Genomic DNA, 14,820 nt, shown 5'->3' on the forward strand with positions numbered 1-14,820 from the left:
AGGAGGATTAGCATTGCCAAACATAAAATATTATAGTTTTTCTTTTGAGATGGCAAAGCTCGAGAGACACTGAGTTGGAACAAACAAAGATCTCGATTGGATCCTGATTGAACAGGAACTTACATCTCCTTTTAAACCTATTGAAGTTCTTTCACAGATAATAGAAAAGGAGAAAAACAATAATAGGAAGAACCCTATTCTAATGCACTCAAACAGTCTGGCAAGAAGTACATAAAATATGTAAGAGCTCCCATAATATTCAAAAATATATGGCACAATCCTAAAATAAAAATAGGCAGACAGACAATATATTGGGCTCAATGGCTAAAAAAAAGGTATTAGAATAGTAAATGATCTATTCGAAGAGGGTAAATTCCTTTCTTATGGCAGAATTAGAGAAAAATATCATTTAGAACAGGGGTCACCAAACTACGGCCCGCGGGCCAGATCCGGCCCGCCACCCCCCTTTGACCGGCCCCCCAGCCCCTCTGCCCCCCATCACTTGAACCGGCCCTATGAGGCAATCCCCAAAAGTGGTCCCGGCCTATTTTTTTAAATTGCTTTTTGGCAAATAATAACATGTCTGCATCTTGTATTTTGTTGATTTGATCAATTAAAATTGATATTTAGTTATAAAATGAACTATTCATATTTTCCGAATTTTCATCATATGCTCGCGATCAAGCAGTGACAGGCAGCGCACGCGCAGAGAACTGTCAGTGTTCAGGACAGCAAAATGGCTAGCGGTCAGCGAAAAGCTGACAGAGTGCAGAGTTTTTAAAGAACAGTGGACCGCCGATTATTTTTTCGTTCAGTGTAAGGACCGTGCAGTTTATCTTGTATGTAAAGAAAGTGTGCCGGTTTTCAAAGAATATAATCTGCGTCGTCACTATGAAACCCGCCACAAAGCAGGGTTCGAATTATAAATTTGACCCTATGGGGGTCTCTATTTAAAAAAAAAAAAAAAAAGCAATGCATACTCGCTCTCCTGGACCAGCGCACTTTTGCGCACTGCAGTGCACAGCTTTCACACACAGGCGCGCGCATGCACGCACGCACGCACACACACACGGTGTTGCATATATATATATATATATATATATATATATATATATATATATATTGTTAAACAAATTATATATATATTGTGTATATATATATATATAATTATATATATTGTTAAACAAAGGAAGATCGTTGTGAGATAGAGGACAAGTCTTCTTCGGACTTAACTTCACATTCGATTTCGCAGGCTGCAAATTTCAGTTTGCGCGCATAGTGGTGTGGTGACAGCCGTACATGTTGCGGTTTAATAACACGTTCAATACAAAGTTATGGCTGCATGGTGATCGGAAATGAAATGAGTTTTATTTATATTTATATGGTGATATAGGCTATTCAAGCTTATTATGGTGATATATGACGTATTTGAGAGACTTCCACAGAAAATTAAGTTTGCTTCTTTCATGGGAGCCTGAGGGAATGGGAGCTCAGCTCCCATTGGCTCCCACGTAATTCGAACTATGCCACAAAGAGTATGCTAGTTTGCGAGGGCAAACAAGAGAAGACAGGATTCGGAGGATGAAATGCGGACTGGCTGCACAACAGAATGTATTCCTTCACCAAACCCAGATCAACCAGGCTGCTGTCCGAGCTAGCTATAAGGTAGCTCACTTACTAGCTACCCATGGAAAGCCGTTTACTGATGGGGACTTTGTTAAAGTATGCATGCTTGCTGTGGCCGAGGAGGTGTGTCCCGACAAGAAGGATGCGCTCAATGCGGCGAGTCTCTCCGCACCTACTATGACCAGGCGAACCGAAGATTTGGGGGACAATGTGTATGACCAGCTGAATGAGAAAGCGTCAGAATTCGAGTTTTTTTGCTTTGGCCATGGATGAGAGCAATGACGTGCAGGACACAGCACAACTGCTGTGATCTATTGATCTATTGCTCATATTATTATAATTTCACTGTTTTTTAAAATGTATTTATTTTATAGGCCTATTTATTTGACCTTTATTAAGTGCTGCATACAATTATTATTAATATTATTAATAATATCAACAGGCTTACCTACAATTTATAATTTTCCACTCACCTTTGCCAGTGTCAATCACCTCAACTAGGCAGATGTTTCTTACCTTGACAGCTTTGATATTATTTTTATTAGAAAATAAATAAATGGAATATCAGTGGTATTTCAAATTAAAACAAAGTGTGAAGACTTGATTACTACTTTTGCAAACCACTAGTAAAGATAAACAAATATGTGCCAGGAATCAAGTGTTGATATAGTAGTATGGATATAGTAGTGGGGATATAGTAGTATGGATATAGTAGTGGGGATGGCCGTGCCAGGCTAGTAATCTCTACTACACAATGAGGCCTGCTGGTGGTCATATTTGTCTGGGTTATACAATTCTATGTGATATAGCTGACCCGACCCCGGCCCCCATCACAGTCAGGAACGACAATGTGGCCCCCAGAGAAAAAAGTTTGGTGACCCCTGATTTAGAAGGTCGAGGCCACTTTTGGAAATATTTACAGATTAGACACTGTGTAAACGGCAAAGTGATTCTAAGGTGTTGGAGGGAGTCCCAAACTCCTGCACTGAATATGTGGAGGGGTCTAATGATGAAGCTGTGGCATGTGAAAAGATACTGGGAAGACTGAATTGGAAAAATGACTGTAGAATCAGACCAGGTGGGTGGAGCACAGAAGCACGGCAGGCCAGAACTGAGTTCTCAAAAACCTCTTTTATTGTAGCTTTTCAGCTTTTACATTCACTCTCCCAGGCATGCACGCACACACACAAGTGTTCTGATTGGGGGAGAGCTCCCTTTCCCTGCTCGCTCTCTCTCCTTTTAAAGGGCGTGGTCCTGGGGAAAACACACAAACACAGGTTAATTCCCATGAGGTGCAATGATTCCACCACTTACCTTCCCTGACTCCACCCTCCATTCACAGACCGCCGCTTGGCCACGCCCCCGCTGCCACATACCCCCACCACCCAACTCAGGCTGGGGAGCCGTCCAGCCTGCAGCCGACTCCCCCCAACGGGAGAGGAAATCCGCCACGACCATCTGCGCCCCCAGCCTGTGGACCACCTTGAACTTAAACGTCTGGAGTGCCAGATACCAACGGGTGATCCGCGCGTTGGCATCCTTCATGCGGTGGAGCCACTGCAAGGGTGCGTGGTCCGAACAGAGGGTGAAAGGGCACCCCAGCAGGTAGTAGCGGAGGGCGAGGACTGCCCACTTGATGGCGAGGCACTCCTTTTCGATTGTGCTGTACCTGCCCTCACGCACCGACAGCTTCTGGCTGATATACAGCACTGGACGGTCCTCCCCCTCCACCTCCTGGGACAGAACAGCCCCCAGCCCTCTGTCCGACGCATCCGTCTGCAAAATAAAGGGGAGAGAAAAGTCAGGGGAGTGTAACAGTGGGCCCCCCCACACACAGTGCAGCCTTTACCTCCGAGAAAGCCCGCTGGCATTGCTCCGTCCACTGGACCGGATCTGGTGCTCCCTTTTTAGTGAGATCAGTCAGTGGGCTGGTGACGTCCGAATAATTAGGTATAAACCTATGATAGTAGTGTACTGTCTTTAAGAGTTAAAAAGTTTATTAAGTTAATAATTAAGTAGGTTTTAAAAAAAAAAGTATATTTTCATTGGTCCAGAGAAACCGCGTCAGAGTGAGTGGTCTTTTCATTGGTTTAGAGAAACCGCGTCAGAGGGAGTGGTCTTTTTTTGGTTCAGAGACACCGCGTCGGAAAATAGAAGACTTCATTAAAGGACAAGAAAAGTCTAGCCTTGTGGTTTTTTTGAAGGACTTCTACCCTGTTATCTGACTGTCTAGCTTTGTATAAGCACATGCATTGCGAGGGCAGTACAGTAAAAAGATATTACACGGTGGGCTCAAGCATTAAAAAACAATATTCAGCAAACATGAGTCTACGCTCAGGAAAAAAATTATCTTAAAGATGATACCACTACACAGCTAGAAAAAGCTGGTGGAGAACAGCAAACAAAGGTTGTACGGTAGATCAAGCAACAAAGAAGGTGATTCATAAAGCATGTGATGCTAAGTCCCATCCAAAACATCTACTAGATACTCATCATCATCCTCTTCAGCTACAAAAGCCTACGCTCAGGCGAAAGCTGCGAAGGCTGAATTAGCTTTCACTGAACAACAGGCTGAGATGATGAGGCAGAAAGCCGAACTGGAAGCAAACCTGCTGAAGCAAAAGGCTAGCTTGGATGCTGATCTACATCTCCTACGGTGTCAAAGAGCTGCTGCTGCAGCCTTTCAGGAGGCAGAGGTTGAAAGCGGGGCATGCAGCCAGCTTCCAGATGTCGAAGAAGAGCCCTTCAGCACAATTCAACGTACTAGTGAGTACGTCCAACAACATTCTAACATGTTCATCCAGGAACAGCCTTTGGAACCTATAGTCGTGGAGACACATGAAAGTAAAAGGGATGAACAGGAAATACTGGACACTAAGCATAGAGTTTCTCATGACATCCAAAGAAACACACAGCCAGTTTACAGAGATATAAAAAAAGAACCAACAAGGAATATAGGTCTGAGTGACACTTATTCTTCTGGTACTCAGCACACAGCTAATCATGAAAGAGAGTACTTACCTGAGTCTAAAGGTGCACAAGACTTTGCAAGATATCTCATCAGAAGAGAGATTGTTAGTGCTGGTCTTCTGCAATTTGACGACAAACCAGAAAATTATTGGGCATGGAAGGCCTCTTTTCTGAGTTCCACGAAAGACTTGAACCTTTCAGCCAGGGAAGAATTAGACCTGTTAACCAAATGGCTGGGAGCTGAATCATCAGAACAGGCAAAGAGAATCCGTGCAGTGCACGTCCTCAATCCTGCTGCAGGCGTGGCCATGGTTTGGCAACGTCTTGAAGAGTGTTATGGGACTCCCGAGGTTATTGAAGATGTATTGCTCAAAAAGATTGAGAACTTTCCGAGGCTGACTAATAGAGATACTGTTAAGCTGAGAGAGCTAAGTGACATTCTTTGTGAATTGGAGTGTGCCAAGCAAGATGGTGCACTGTCTGGGCTCTCATATTTGGATACAGCTCGTGGGGTGAAACAAATGGTGGAAAAGCTCCCTTATAACCTCCAAGAGAAATGAATCAGCTTTGAAAGCAAGTTTAAGGAGGATTATAGAGTGGCCTTTCCTCCCTTCTCTGTCTTCTCAAGGTTCGTTAAACAACAGACAAAGATAAAAAACTATCCAAGCTTCATGATAACTTCCAACAGCAGTCATGTCATTTCCAGGATCAAAAAGCCTATAAGGTACCGTACAGTGGTAAAGGGTTTGTGGCTGTACATAAAACTGACATCCCTTCAGAGTCATCAGGCATCCAAGCCGGTTCTGCGTTGAAGAAAATGGAAGAACCGGACCGTCAGTGTCTGATACATAAAAAGCCCCACCCGCTGAAAAGTGCAAGCTCTTTAGAAACAAAACTCTAGAAGATCATAAATCATACCTCAGAGAGAATCACATCTGTTATAGATGTTGTGGGTCTACTCAACACATGGCAAAAGATTGTAAAATGACTGTCAAGTGTTTTGAGTGTAACAGTGACAAACACATTGCAGCTCTGCACCCGGGTCCTCCTCTTCTGACCAGACGGAATGCGGTGGATGACAGAGATGAGAGCGGGGAGCAAAATGAAAGCCCACCATCTTCAGTTACCTCTAAATGTACAGAGGTTTGTGGAAGTGCAGATGGTGCACAGTCTTGTTCCAAGATCTGCTTGGTGAAAGTATCCTGAAGGGAGAAAGGAGAAGGCAATCAAGATGTATGCAGTGTTAGACGAACAAAGTAATAAGTCTCTCACCAAGACAGAGTTTTTCCACTCTTTTTGAAGTAAAAACTAGCTCCATCCCTTACACCCTGAAAACCTGTGGTGGGAAATTAGAGACTTCTGGTAGGAGAGCTCACCATTGAGTCCATGGATGGGAAAGTAAAGCTTGCCTTACTCCCCTTGATAGAGTGTGACATGGTGCCAGATGATAGGACAGAAATCCCCTCTCCAGAGGCTGCATACCATCACCCCCATCTACGGTCATTTGCTAGTAAAATTCCACCTGTGGACCAAGATACATTAATCCTCCTGCTCTTAGGGAGAGACATCCTAAGGGTACATAAAGTATGTGAGCAAATCAATGGGCCCCACAGCACGCCTTATGCACAGCAGTTAGACCTAGGTTGGGTCATTGTGGGAGATGTGTGCTTGGGCACAGTTCATAAGCCATCAGAGGTGAACGTTTATAAAGCAAATGTTCTGAACAACGGCTGCATATCCTTCCTTGGGCCATGTCCAAACAACATCCACGTGAAGGAAGACTACGGTGGTATGACACAGCATCACAGTGCAACCTTCCCTGCATGTGAATGAATGAACCCTTTATTGTCACTGACTACGTTTACATGCACGTCCAAATCGAGCTGCTGTTGGTAATCGAGCAAAGGGTCCCAGCAGGGGTGCCAGAGAAATCCAATCCTACATGCACAAGTGAAATCGGGCTATTGTGCAAGGTGCATTGTGCACCCGAGCCACACGTGGCGCTACACGCCCCATCGTGTTGGTACACTTCCGGTTGTCGTCATGAAGAAGAGCTATAGTGTTGCCAGATACTGCTGACGTTTTCCAGCCCAAAACATGTTCAAATCCGCTAAAATGCACTTAAAACCCCCAATCTGGCAACACTAGCAGTTCCGTGTTCAAGCTGTTAGGCTTGCTCTAACAGACCATGGCTACAAACTGTCCGGCGCAGACCACTGTTCTGTAAGACAACTTATTTTGCACAATAATATTTTTCTAAAGTCCATTTTTTGCTTACAAAAAATTTTTTTTTTTTTGCTTACAATTTAACTTATGTCTTAATAAACACACAAAAAGTTCAATTGTTTTGTTTTTATTGACATTCTTCAAATGTTGGACATTTTATATATATATATATATATATATATATATATATATATATATATATATATATATATATATACACACACACAAATACAATGACTTGTTTATGTACACAATTCACAGCTATGCAACAGCTGTACAGATGTATTTGGTGATACAGTAAGTGAGCTAAATTTTAACAGTGCAAACAATGCCACAAAAAGAAAAGATTCATGCCGTTGTCATGATTCGGTGTCATGCCGACCGAGGCTGTTGTGTTTCCCGCTTGTGGTCTCGTCACTCGTCACTTCCGGAAGTAGCTCGACAACTAGCTCGATAGGGTATACATGCACAAAATAGCTCAGCAGAAATCGCATAAACTAGGTCGTGTAGCTCGATTCCGAGAAATCAAGTTCGGTTCAATTTCAGCCGAATTAAGGTGTATACATGGCATTTTGAACTTCGATTTCAGTCAAGCAACGGCAGAAATTCGATTCTCTCTATGTGCATTTAAACGTAGTGAGTGTTACCAGTGAAATTGGCCATCAACCTGTCCTTACAGAGGGGGAACAGGACAGGAAAACAGGGATAAAAGAAAAGAAACAGTAGTAACATGAGGAAAGATGAGAAAAAAAGAACACCCCCACACTATGCTCCTGTCACATGCAGGAGTACAGCATGGGAGCATTTAAAAACCTCCGCATAAGCACACAATAACACAAGTACACTTTAAACACGGGACTTGAGGGGGGGAATCAGGAGTAAGGGGTAAAGGGGGGAGGGGGGGAGGAGGTAATCCAGCGCAAGCAAGCAGCCATCCGCTCCTGCAGCCATGAAGACACTGGTCACGCACCCGCTTGTCACACTGGGGGTAAAAATGGCGACCGCGGAAAGTTAGAGAAGGAATGCGAGGAATGCGAGTGTGTCTCCTGGCAGTGACCTTCAGTGGGAAATGTTGCCTCAGCAACAGCCTGAACCGAGGCCGGTGCTGTCTCAGGGCGCCGAATGTCGATAAGATATGAATTGTTTGGACATGAATACAAGTCTCGATGTGAGTACAGACAACCTAGGGTGTTCTGTGTTTGACAGGTCCAAGGATGATGACAAACTAGCACTGTCCATAGAAGATAAAGCCTTCCTAGCTCTCATGGATTCAGAAGTCTACCAAAATGAGGAGAATAGTTGGGTGGCTCCTTTACCTTTTCGGGTTCCTAGACGACGCCTTCCAAGCAACAGGGAGCAAGCATTGAAACGCTTCTGCTCACTTAGGATAACCCTGGAGAAAAAGCCTGAAATGAGAGAACATTATATCAAGTTCATGCAGAAGATGGTGGACAGCGACCAAGCCAAGCTTGCTCCGTCTTTGGACAAAGGGAAAGAGCACTGGTATTTGCCAACCTTTGGTGTGTATCATCCGAAAAAGCCCAAACAGATACGTGTCGTTTTCGACTCAAGTGCTGAATGTGATGGAATCTCACTTAATGATGTCCTCCTTAGTGGACCAGACTTGAATAACACTCTGCTGGGAGTTCTTTTGCGGTTCCGTAAAGAACCCGTCGCTTGTATGGCAGATGTGGAGCAAATGTTTTATTGCTTTGTTGTCCGAGAAGAGGACAGGGATTATCTTCGATACCTCTGGTATGAGGATAATGATATCAGCAAGAATGTGACCAAGTACAGGATGAAGGTCCATGTGTTTGGAAACAGCCCTTCACCTTCTGAGACGAGCAGCACAAAAAGGTGAACAGGAACATGGTTCGGATGCAAGACAGTTTGTCGAGAGGCAGTTTTACGTAGACGACGGTCTCACTTCAGTCGCCACACCTGAAGAGGCAATAGATCTCCTTTCACGAACTAGAGAAATGTTGGCCGAATCCAACCTGCGACTGTACAAAGTGGCATCAAACAGTAGTCAGGTAATGGAAGCGTTTCCAGTAGAGGACCGTGCCAAGGATCTGAAGGATCTGGACCTCGGAGTGGATCCTCTCCCCCTTCAGAGGAGTCTGGGTCTCTCCTGGAATTTGGAAACGGACAGCTTTACTTACTTGGTGTCCTGTGAAGAAAAATTGTACACGCGGAGAGGTGTGTTGTCAACAGTTTGTATGACCCCTTGGGCTTTGTAGCTCTTATAACAATGCAAGGGAAAGCACTTCTCCGGGAGTTGTCATCTGAACGGAGTGAGTGGGATGCTCCTCTCCTCCCACAAAAGGAGGCAGAATGGAACTCATGGAGAGACTCTTTAAAAGCTTTGGAAGACTTGCATATAAAGAGGTGCTACATACCAGTTTTGCTGTCCTCAACTCAGACAAAAGAACTGTGTATTTTCTCAGATGCTTCCACAGTAGCGATAGGAGCGGTGGCCTATCTGAGAGCCGTAGACACTGAGGGATGGTATCATGTCGGATTTGTCATGGGGAAGTCAAAATTAGCTCCTCGCCCTGCTCACACCATTCTGCGTTTGGAGCTCTGTGCAGCGGTGCTGGCTGTTGAGCTATATGAGCTGATAAGCGATGAGATGGACATCGAGATAACCACTGTGAATTTCTTCACGGATAGTAAGATCGTTCTTGGCTACATTCATAACTCTACAAGAAGGTTTTACCTCTGTGTCTCCAACCGGGTAACTCGGATTAGATGATCTACACACCCCAATCAGTGGTACTACGTGCCGACAGAGCTGAATCCCGCTGATTGTGCGACCAGATTTATGCCAGCATGCCAACTCCAACACAGCAGCTGGTTGTCAGGTCCAGCTTTTCTCTATCAGGACAATGCAGCGGAGATATCTGAATCTAATATTTTCGCCCTTATTGAACCTGAAGCTGATGATGAGATTCGTCCAGAGATTACTATTCTGGCAACTAAGGCATCGGGATCTCAGCTGGGCTCCCAACACTTTGTGCAATGCTCAAGCTGGAGAACGCTCTATCACACCATAGCCAAACTCATTCACGTTGCAGCATCCTTCAAAGGAAAGTCAGATAAGGCTGAAAGGAAAGGTTGGAAGTGTTTTGGAGGTGTATCCAGCATAAGTGAGCTTTTAAAAGCCAAAGCTGTGATCATCCACTCTGTGCAGCACAGTGCCTTTAAGGAGGAATTTAAATGTTTTGAAGGCGGACAGACCTTCCCTAAGCAAAGCACACTCAAAAAGCTCAATCTGATTGTGGATGAAGACGGTCTGCTTCGTATCGGAGGTTGTCTTTCTTGTGCTGATCTGACAAAAGAAGAAAAAACACCCATTGATCATTCCACGCACACATCACATTGCTACACTACTTGTGAGACACTTTCATGAACAAGTAGCTCACCAAGGGCGACATATTACAGAAGGAGCCATTAGATCAGCTGGATACTGGATAATTGGGAGCAAGCATCTGCTGTCTTCTGTCATTCACAAGTGTGTTACCTGCCGCAGACTGCGAGGAAGTTTGGAGGACCAGAAGATGGCTGGCCTTCCTGCCGACTGACTCATACCTGAGCCTCCGTTTACCACTGTTGGCCTTGATGTCTTTGGGCCGTGGTCTGTCATGACATGTCGGACAAGAGGAGGATTTGCAGACAGCAAACGCTGGGCTGTGTTGTTTACGTGCATGTTAACCAGAGCAGTGCATATCGAGCTGAGAGAAACTATGTCAACAGACAGCTTTATCAATGCTCTTCGGAGGTTTTTTGCAGTTTGTGGTCCAGCCAAACTTCTGCGGTCTGACAGAGGGACCAATTTTGTGGGAGCTTGTAAAGAATTTAATATGAACACAGAAGACACAACAGTCAGGAAGTACCTCCAGGATAAAGGCTGCTCCTGGGTGTTTAATCCCCCTCATGCTTCCCACATGGGTGGCTCCTGGGAAAGGCTCATCGGAGTTGCCAGGCGCATCCTGGACACAATGTTGCTTCAGACAGGACCAACACGTCTCACACATGAAGTCTTGAGCACTTTCATGGCGGAAGTCATGGCGATCATGAACGCGAGACCTCTTGTGACCATATCCACTGACCCAGATATGCCTATGGTGCTCACCCCAGCAATGCTCCTTACTCAAAATATGAGTGCAGTTTCAGCCCCTTGTGGAAACTTTGATACAGCTCAGTTGTATGGCAAGCAGTGGAAGCAAGTTCAGTGTCTTGCTGACATGTTTTGGAAGAGATGGAAGGGAGAGTATCTATCTACGCTACAGAGCCGCAGGAAGTGGACAAAAGACAAACCAAATGTCAAAGGAGGAGATGTTGTCTTGCTGAAAGACAGCCAAGCCCACAGGAATGAGTGGCCAATGGGACTGGGTGTTAAGACTTTCCCAAGCAGTGACAACAGAGTCCACAAAGTAGAGGTGCGGATTGTAAAGGATGGGACAGCTAAGGTGTTCTTAAGGCTGGTCACAGAGATCGTAGTCTTTCTTTCAGAGACTTAATGTGTATCGTTTCCAGAAGGCATTCCTTTTTCAATTTGTGTGTATTTGGAGTGATATAATGTAATCATATCAAAGTGGGGAGTGTACTGTCTTTAAGGGTTAAAAAGTTTAAATGTTAAGTTAATAATTAAGTAGATTTAAAAAAAAAAAAAAAAAGTATATTTTCATTGGTCCAGAGAAACCGCGTCAGAGTGAGTGGTCTTTTCATTGGTTTAGAGAAACCGCGTCGGAGTGAGCGCTCTGCGCGGTAAGTCCGGCTATGCTGTGTTTTTTTTCCGTTGCATGCTCAGTACTCATGCTCAGGTGAGAAAAGTGAGCACAGACAGCTAAATAGACTGCTGAAATCATATTGTTGGAGGTATTTCTACACTTTTGCCTTGGACAATATTTATCTAAGTATTGTGTGAATAGGGTTATATGATTGTGTATTTTTGTGATTAAGACATGATTAGTTATGTTTTTGGTGAATATACTTTGCTAGCTTTCAGTAAATGCTAGGTTTTTTTTATTTTGTGGATCAATGGGTGTTAATTGAAATGTACTCATACAGTTAGGTACATAAATATTTGGACAGAGGCAACATTTTTCTAATTTTAGTTCTGTACATTACCACAATGAATTGTGAACAAAACAATTCAGATGCAGTTGAAGTTCAGACTTTCAGCTTTAATTCAGTGGGTTGAACAAAATGATTGCATAAAAATGTGAGGAACTAAAGCATTTTCTTAAATACAATCCCTTCATTTCAGGGGCTCAAAAGTCTCATCTCATTATATCTAGCCGCTTTATCCTTCTACAGGGTCGCAGGCAAGCTGGAGCCTATCCTAGCTGACTATGGGCGAAAGGCGGGGTACACCCTGGACAAGTCGCCAGGTCATCACAGGGCTGACACATATGGCCCTTTTCCACTACACTTTTTCAGCTCACTTCAGCTCGCTTCAGCTCACTTCAGCCCGACAAGGCTCGCGTTTCGACTATCTAAGAACAGCACGACTCAGCTCGCTTCAGCCCTGCTCAGCCCCCAAAACTCGCACGGTTTTGGAGTGGGGCTGAAGCGAGCCAAACCGAGCTGAGTGAGGCTAGGGGCATGAGGAGACACTCCCCTGTGCACTGATTGGTGAGGAGGAGTGTCCTCACATGCCCACACATGCCCCGCGAGCACGCTGGGATCTGTAAACACCGTAAACCCGGAAGAAGGAGAATTACGAATTACGAGAATTATGAAGCCTTATGCGCCTCGCCTCATCTATACGCTCTTGCCAGTATCTGTTGGTGTTGTCGGTGACAACAAGCCACAGCACCAAGACCAGCAACACTAACGACACCATGTTCTCCATGTTTATTGTTTACTCTCCGGGTTGTGAGACTACCGCTTAAAAGGTCACTGATGTCACTGTTTGAGATGAATAACGACATCACCTGACGTCCACCCACTTTCGCTAACTCCACCCAATGTGTCCACCCACTTCCAGCCAGCACGGTTCAGTGCGGTTGTAGTCAAAATGCAACTCCAACAGCCCCACTCAGCTCGACTCAGCCCAACTCAGCACGGCACGGCTCAGCCCAACTCAGCCGCGTTGGTAGTGGAAAAGCGGCATTAGACACAGACAACCATTCACACTCACATTCACACCTATGGTCAATTTAGAGTCACCAGTTAACCTAACCTGCATGTCTTTGGACTGTGGGGGAAACCAGAGCACCCGGAGGAAACCCACACGGACACGGGGAGAACATGCAAACTCCGCACAGAAAGGCCCTCGCCGGCCACGGGGCTCAAAGCCGGACCTTCTTGCTGTGAGGCAACAGCGCTAACCACTACACCACCGTGCCGCCCCGGGCTCAAAAGTAATTGGACAAATTAAATAATTGTAAATAAAATGTTCATTTCTAATACTTGGTTGAAAACCCTTTGTTGGCAATGACTGCCTGAAGTCTTGAACTCATGGACATCACCAGACGCTGTGTTTCCTCCTTTTTAATGCTCTACCAGGCCTTTACTGCAGTGGTTTTCAGTTGCTGTTTGTTTGTGGGCCTTTCTGTCTGAAGTTTAGTCTTTAACAAGTCAAATGCATGCTCAATTGGGTTGAGATCAGGTGACTGACTTGGCCATTCAAGAATATTCCACTTCTTTGCTTTAATAAACTTCTGGGTTGCTTTGGCTTTATGTTTTGGGTCATTGTCCATCTGTATTATGAAACGTCGACCAATCAGTTTGGCTGGATTTGAGCACACAGTATGTCTCTGAATACCTCAGAATTCATCCGTCTGCTTCTGTCCTGTGTCACATCAATAAACACTAGTGACCCAGTGCCACTGGCAGGCATGCATGCCCAAGCCATCACACTGCCTCCACCGTGTTTTATAAATGATGTGGTATGCTTTGGATCATGAGCTGTACCACGCCTTTGCCATACTTTTTTCTTTCCATCATTCTGGTAGAGGTTGATCTTGGTTTCATCTGTCCAAAGAATGTTCTTCCAGAACTGTGCTGGCTTTTTTAGATGTTTTTTAGCAAAGTCCAATCTAGCCTTTTTATTCTTGAGGCTTATGAGTGGTTTGCACCATGCAGTGCACCATGCAGTACTTTCATGCAGTCTTCTCTTTATGGTAGATTTGGATATTGATACGCCTACCTCCTGGAGAGTGTTGTTCACTTGGTTGGCTGTTGTGAAAGGGTTTCTCTTCACCACCGAAATTATTCTGCGACATTGCTACTCACAGCTGGTTTTCCAGGTTTGGGTCAGTCAGTCTTGAGCGTAACCGATTCTTTGCATGGGTCAGTTTTGAGAAGAACTGGTCACAGCAGTAGGGTGTCCCAAACAGTGATGCAAACTTCAGTGCATGTCTCCTCAGAGTGGAAAAATCCTCAGGACGCACATACAGTTTGTAGAACTCAAGCAGAGGAAGGTTGTTGTACCTAGCTTTGAGCTCACTGTTGCTTTGCAGCTCAATGATTTCGTGCTGTAGGTTGTCAGGTACATCAGCTGGTTCCACATTGAATGGTGTTGCAAATATGTTCAGGTCCTTCATGTAACTTCTAGTAGTTTTGCACACTCCCCAGCATATTCAGATGTCACAGCAGGCTTTTGTTCTTGCAAAGTAGGAAAGTGCAGTGTTTCCCCTTTCCAGCTGCACTTGCCACAGCTTCAGTTTAGCTTCAAATGATTTCACATTTGAAAACAGTGAGCTGAAAAGCTGGTTGGGACCTTGGAGCTTAACATTCAGTTCTGAGAGGTACTTGGTAATATGAATGAATGAATGAATGAATGAATGAACCCTTTATCATCACTGCTACCAGTGAAATTGACCATCAACCTGTCCTTACAGAGGGGGAACAGGACAGGAAGACAGGGATAAAAGAAAAAGAAACAGTAGTAACATGAGGAAAGATGAGGAAAAAAAAAGAACACCCCCCCACTATGCTCCTATCAGGAGTACAGTGTGGGAGCATTTAAAAACCTCCGTGCAAGCA

The 14,820-nt window shown here is 44.7% G+C and overlaps 1 protein-coding gene across 10 annotated transcripts in view; it reads right to left on the reverse strand.

Annotated features, from left to right (window-relative positions):
• The window catches only part of atg10 (ATG10 autophagy related 10 homolog (S. cerevisiae)), a 271,634-nt gene that overhangs the window by 33,034 nt on the left and 223,780 nt on the right, over positions 1 to 14,820 (reverse strand). For 2 of the 10 annotated variants that reach the window (XM_060908803.1, XM_060908802.1), the window contains exon 7: positions 2,739 to 3,402. The exons of 4 other annotated variants lie outside the window; for them this stretch is intronic. In XM_060908803.1, the coding sequence (XP_060764786.1) occupies positions 3,168 to 3,402 (235 nt within the window). In that variant the 3' untranslated portion in view covers positions 2,739 to 3,167. 4 more of the 10 variants (XR_009651554.1, XM_060908806.1, XM_060908805.1 and 1 more) reach the window with 4 other exon arrangements.

Source organism: Neoarius graeffei, chromosome 25 (assembly GCF_027579695.1).
Source record: "Neoarius graeffei isolate fNeoGra1 chromosome 25, fNeoGra1.pri, whole genome shotgun sequence".
Taxonomy (NCBI): domain Eukaryota; kingdom Metazoa; phylum Chordata; class Actinopteri; order Siluriformes; family Ariidae; genus Neoarius; species Neoarius graeffei.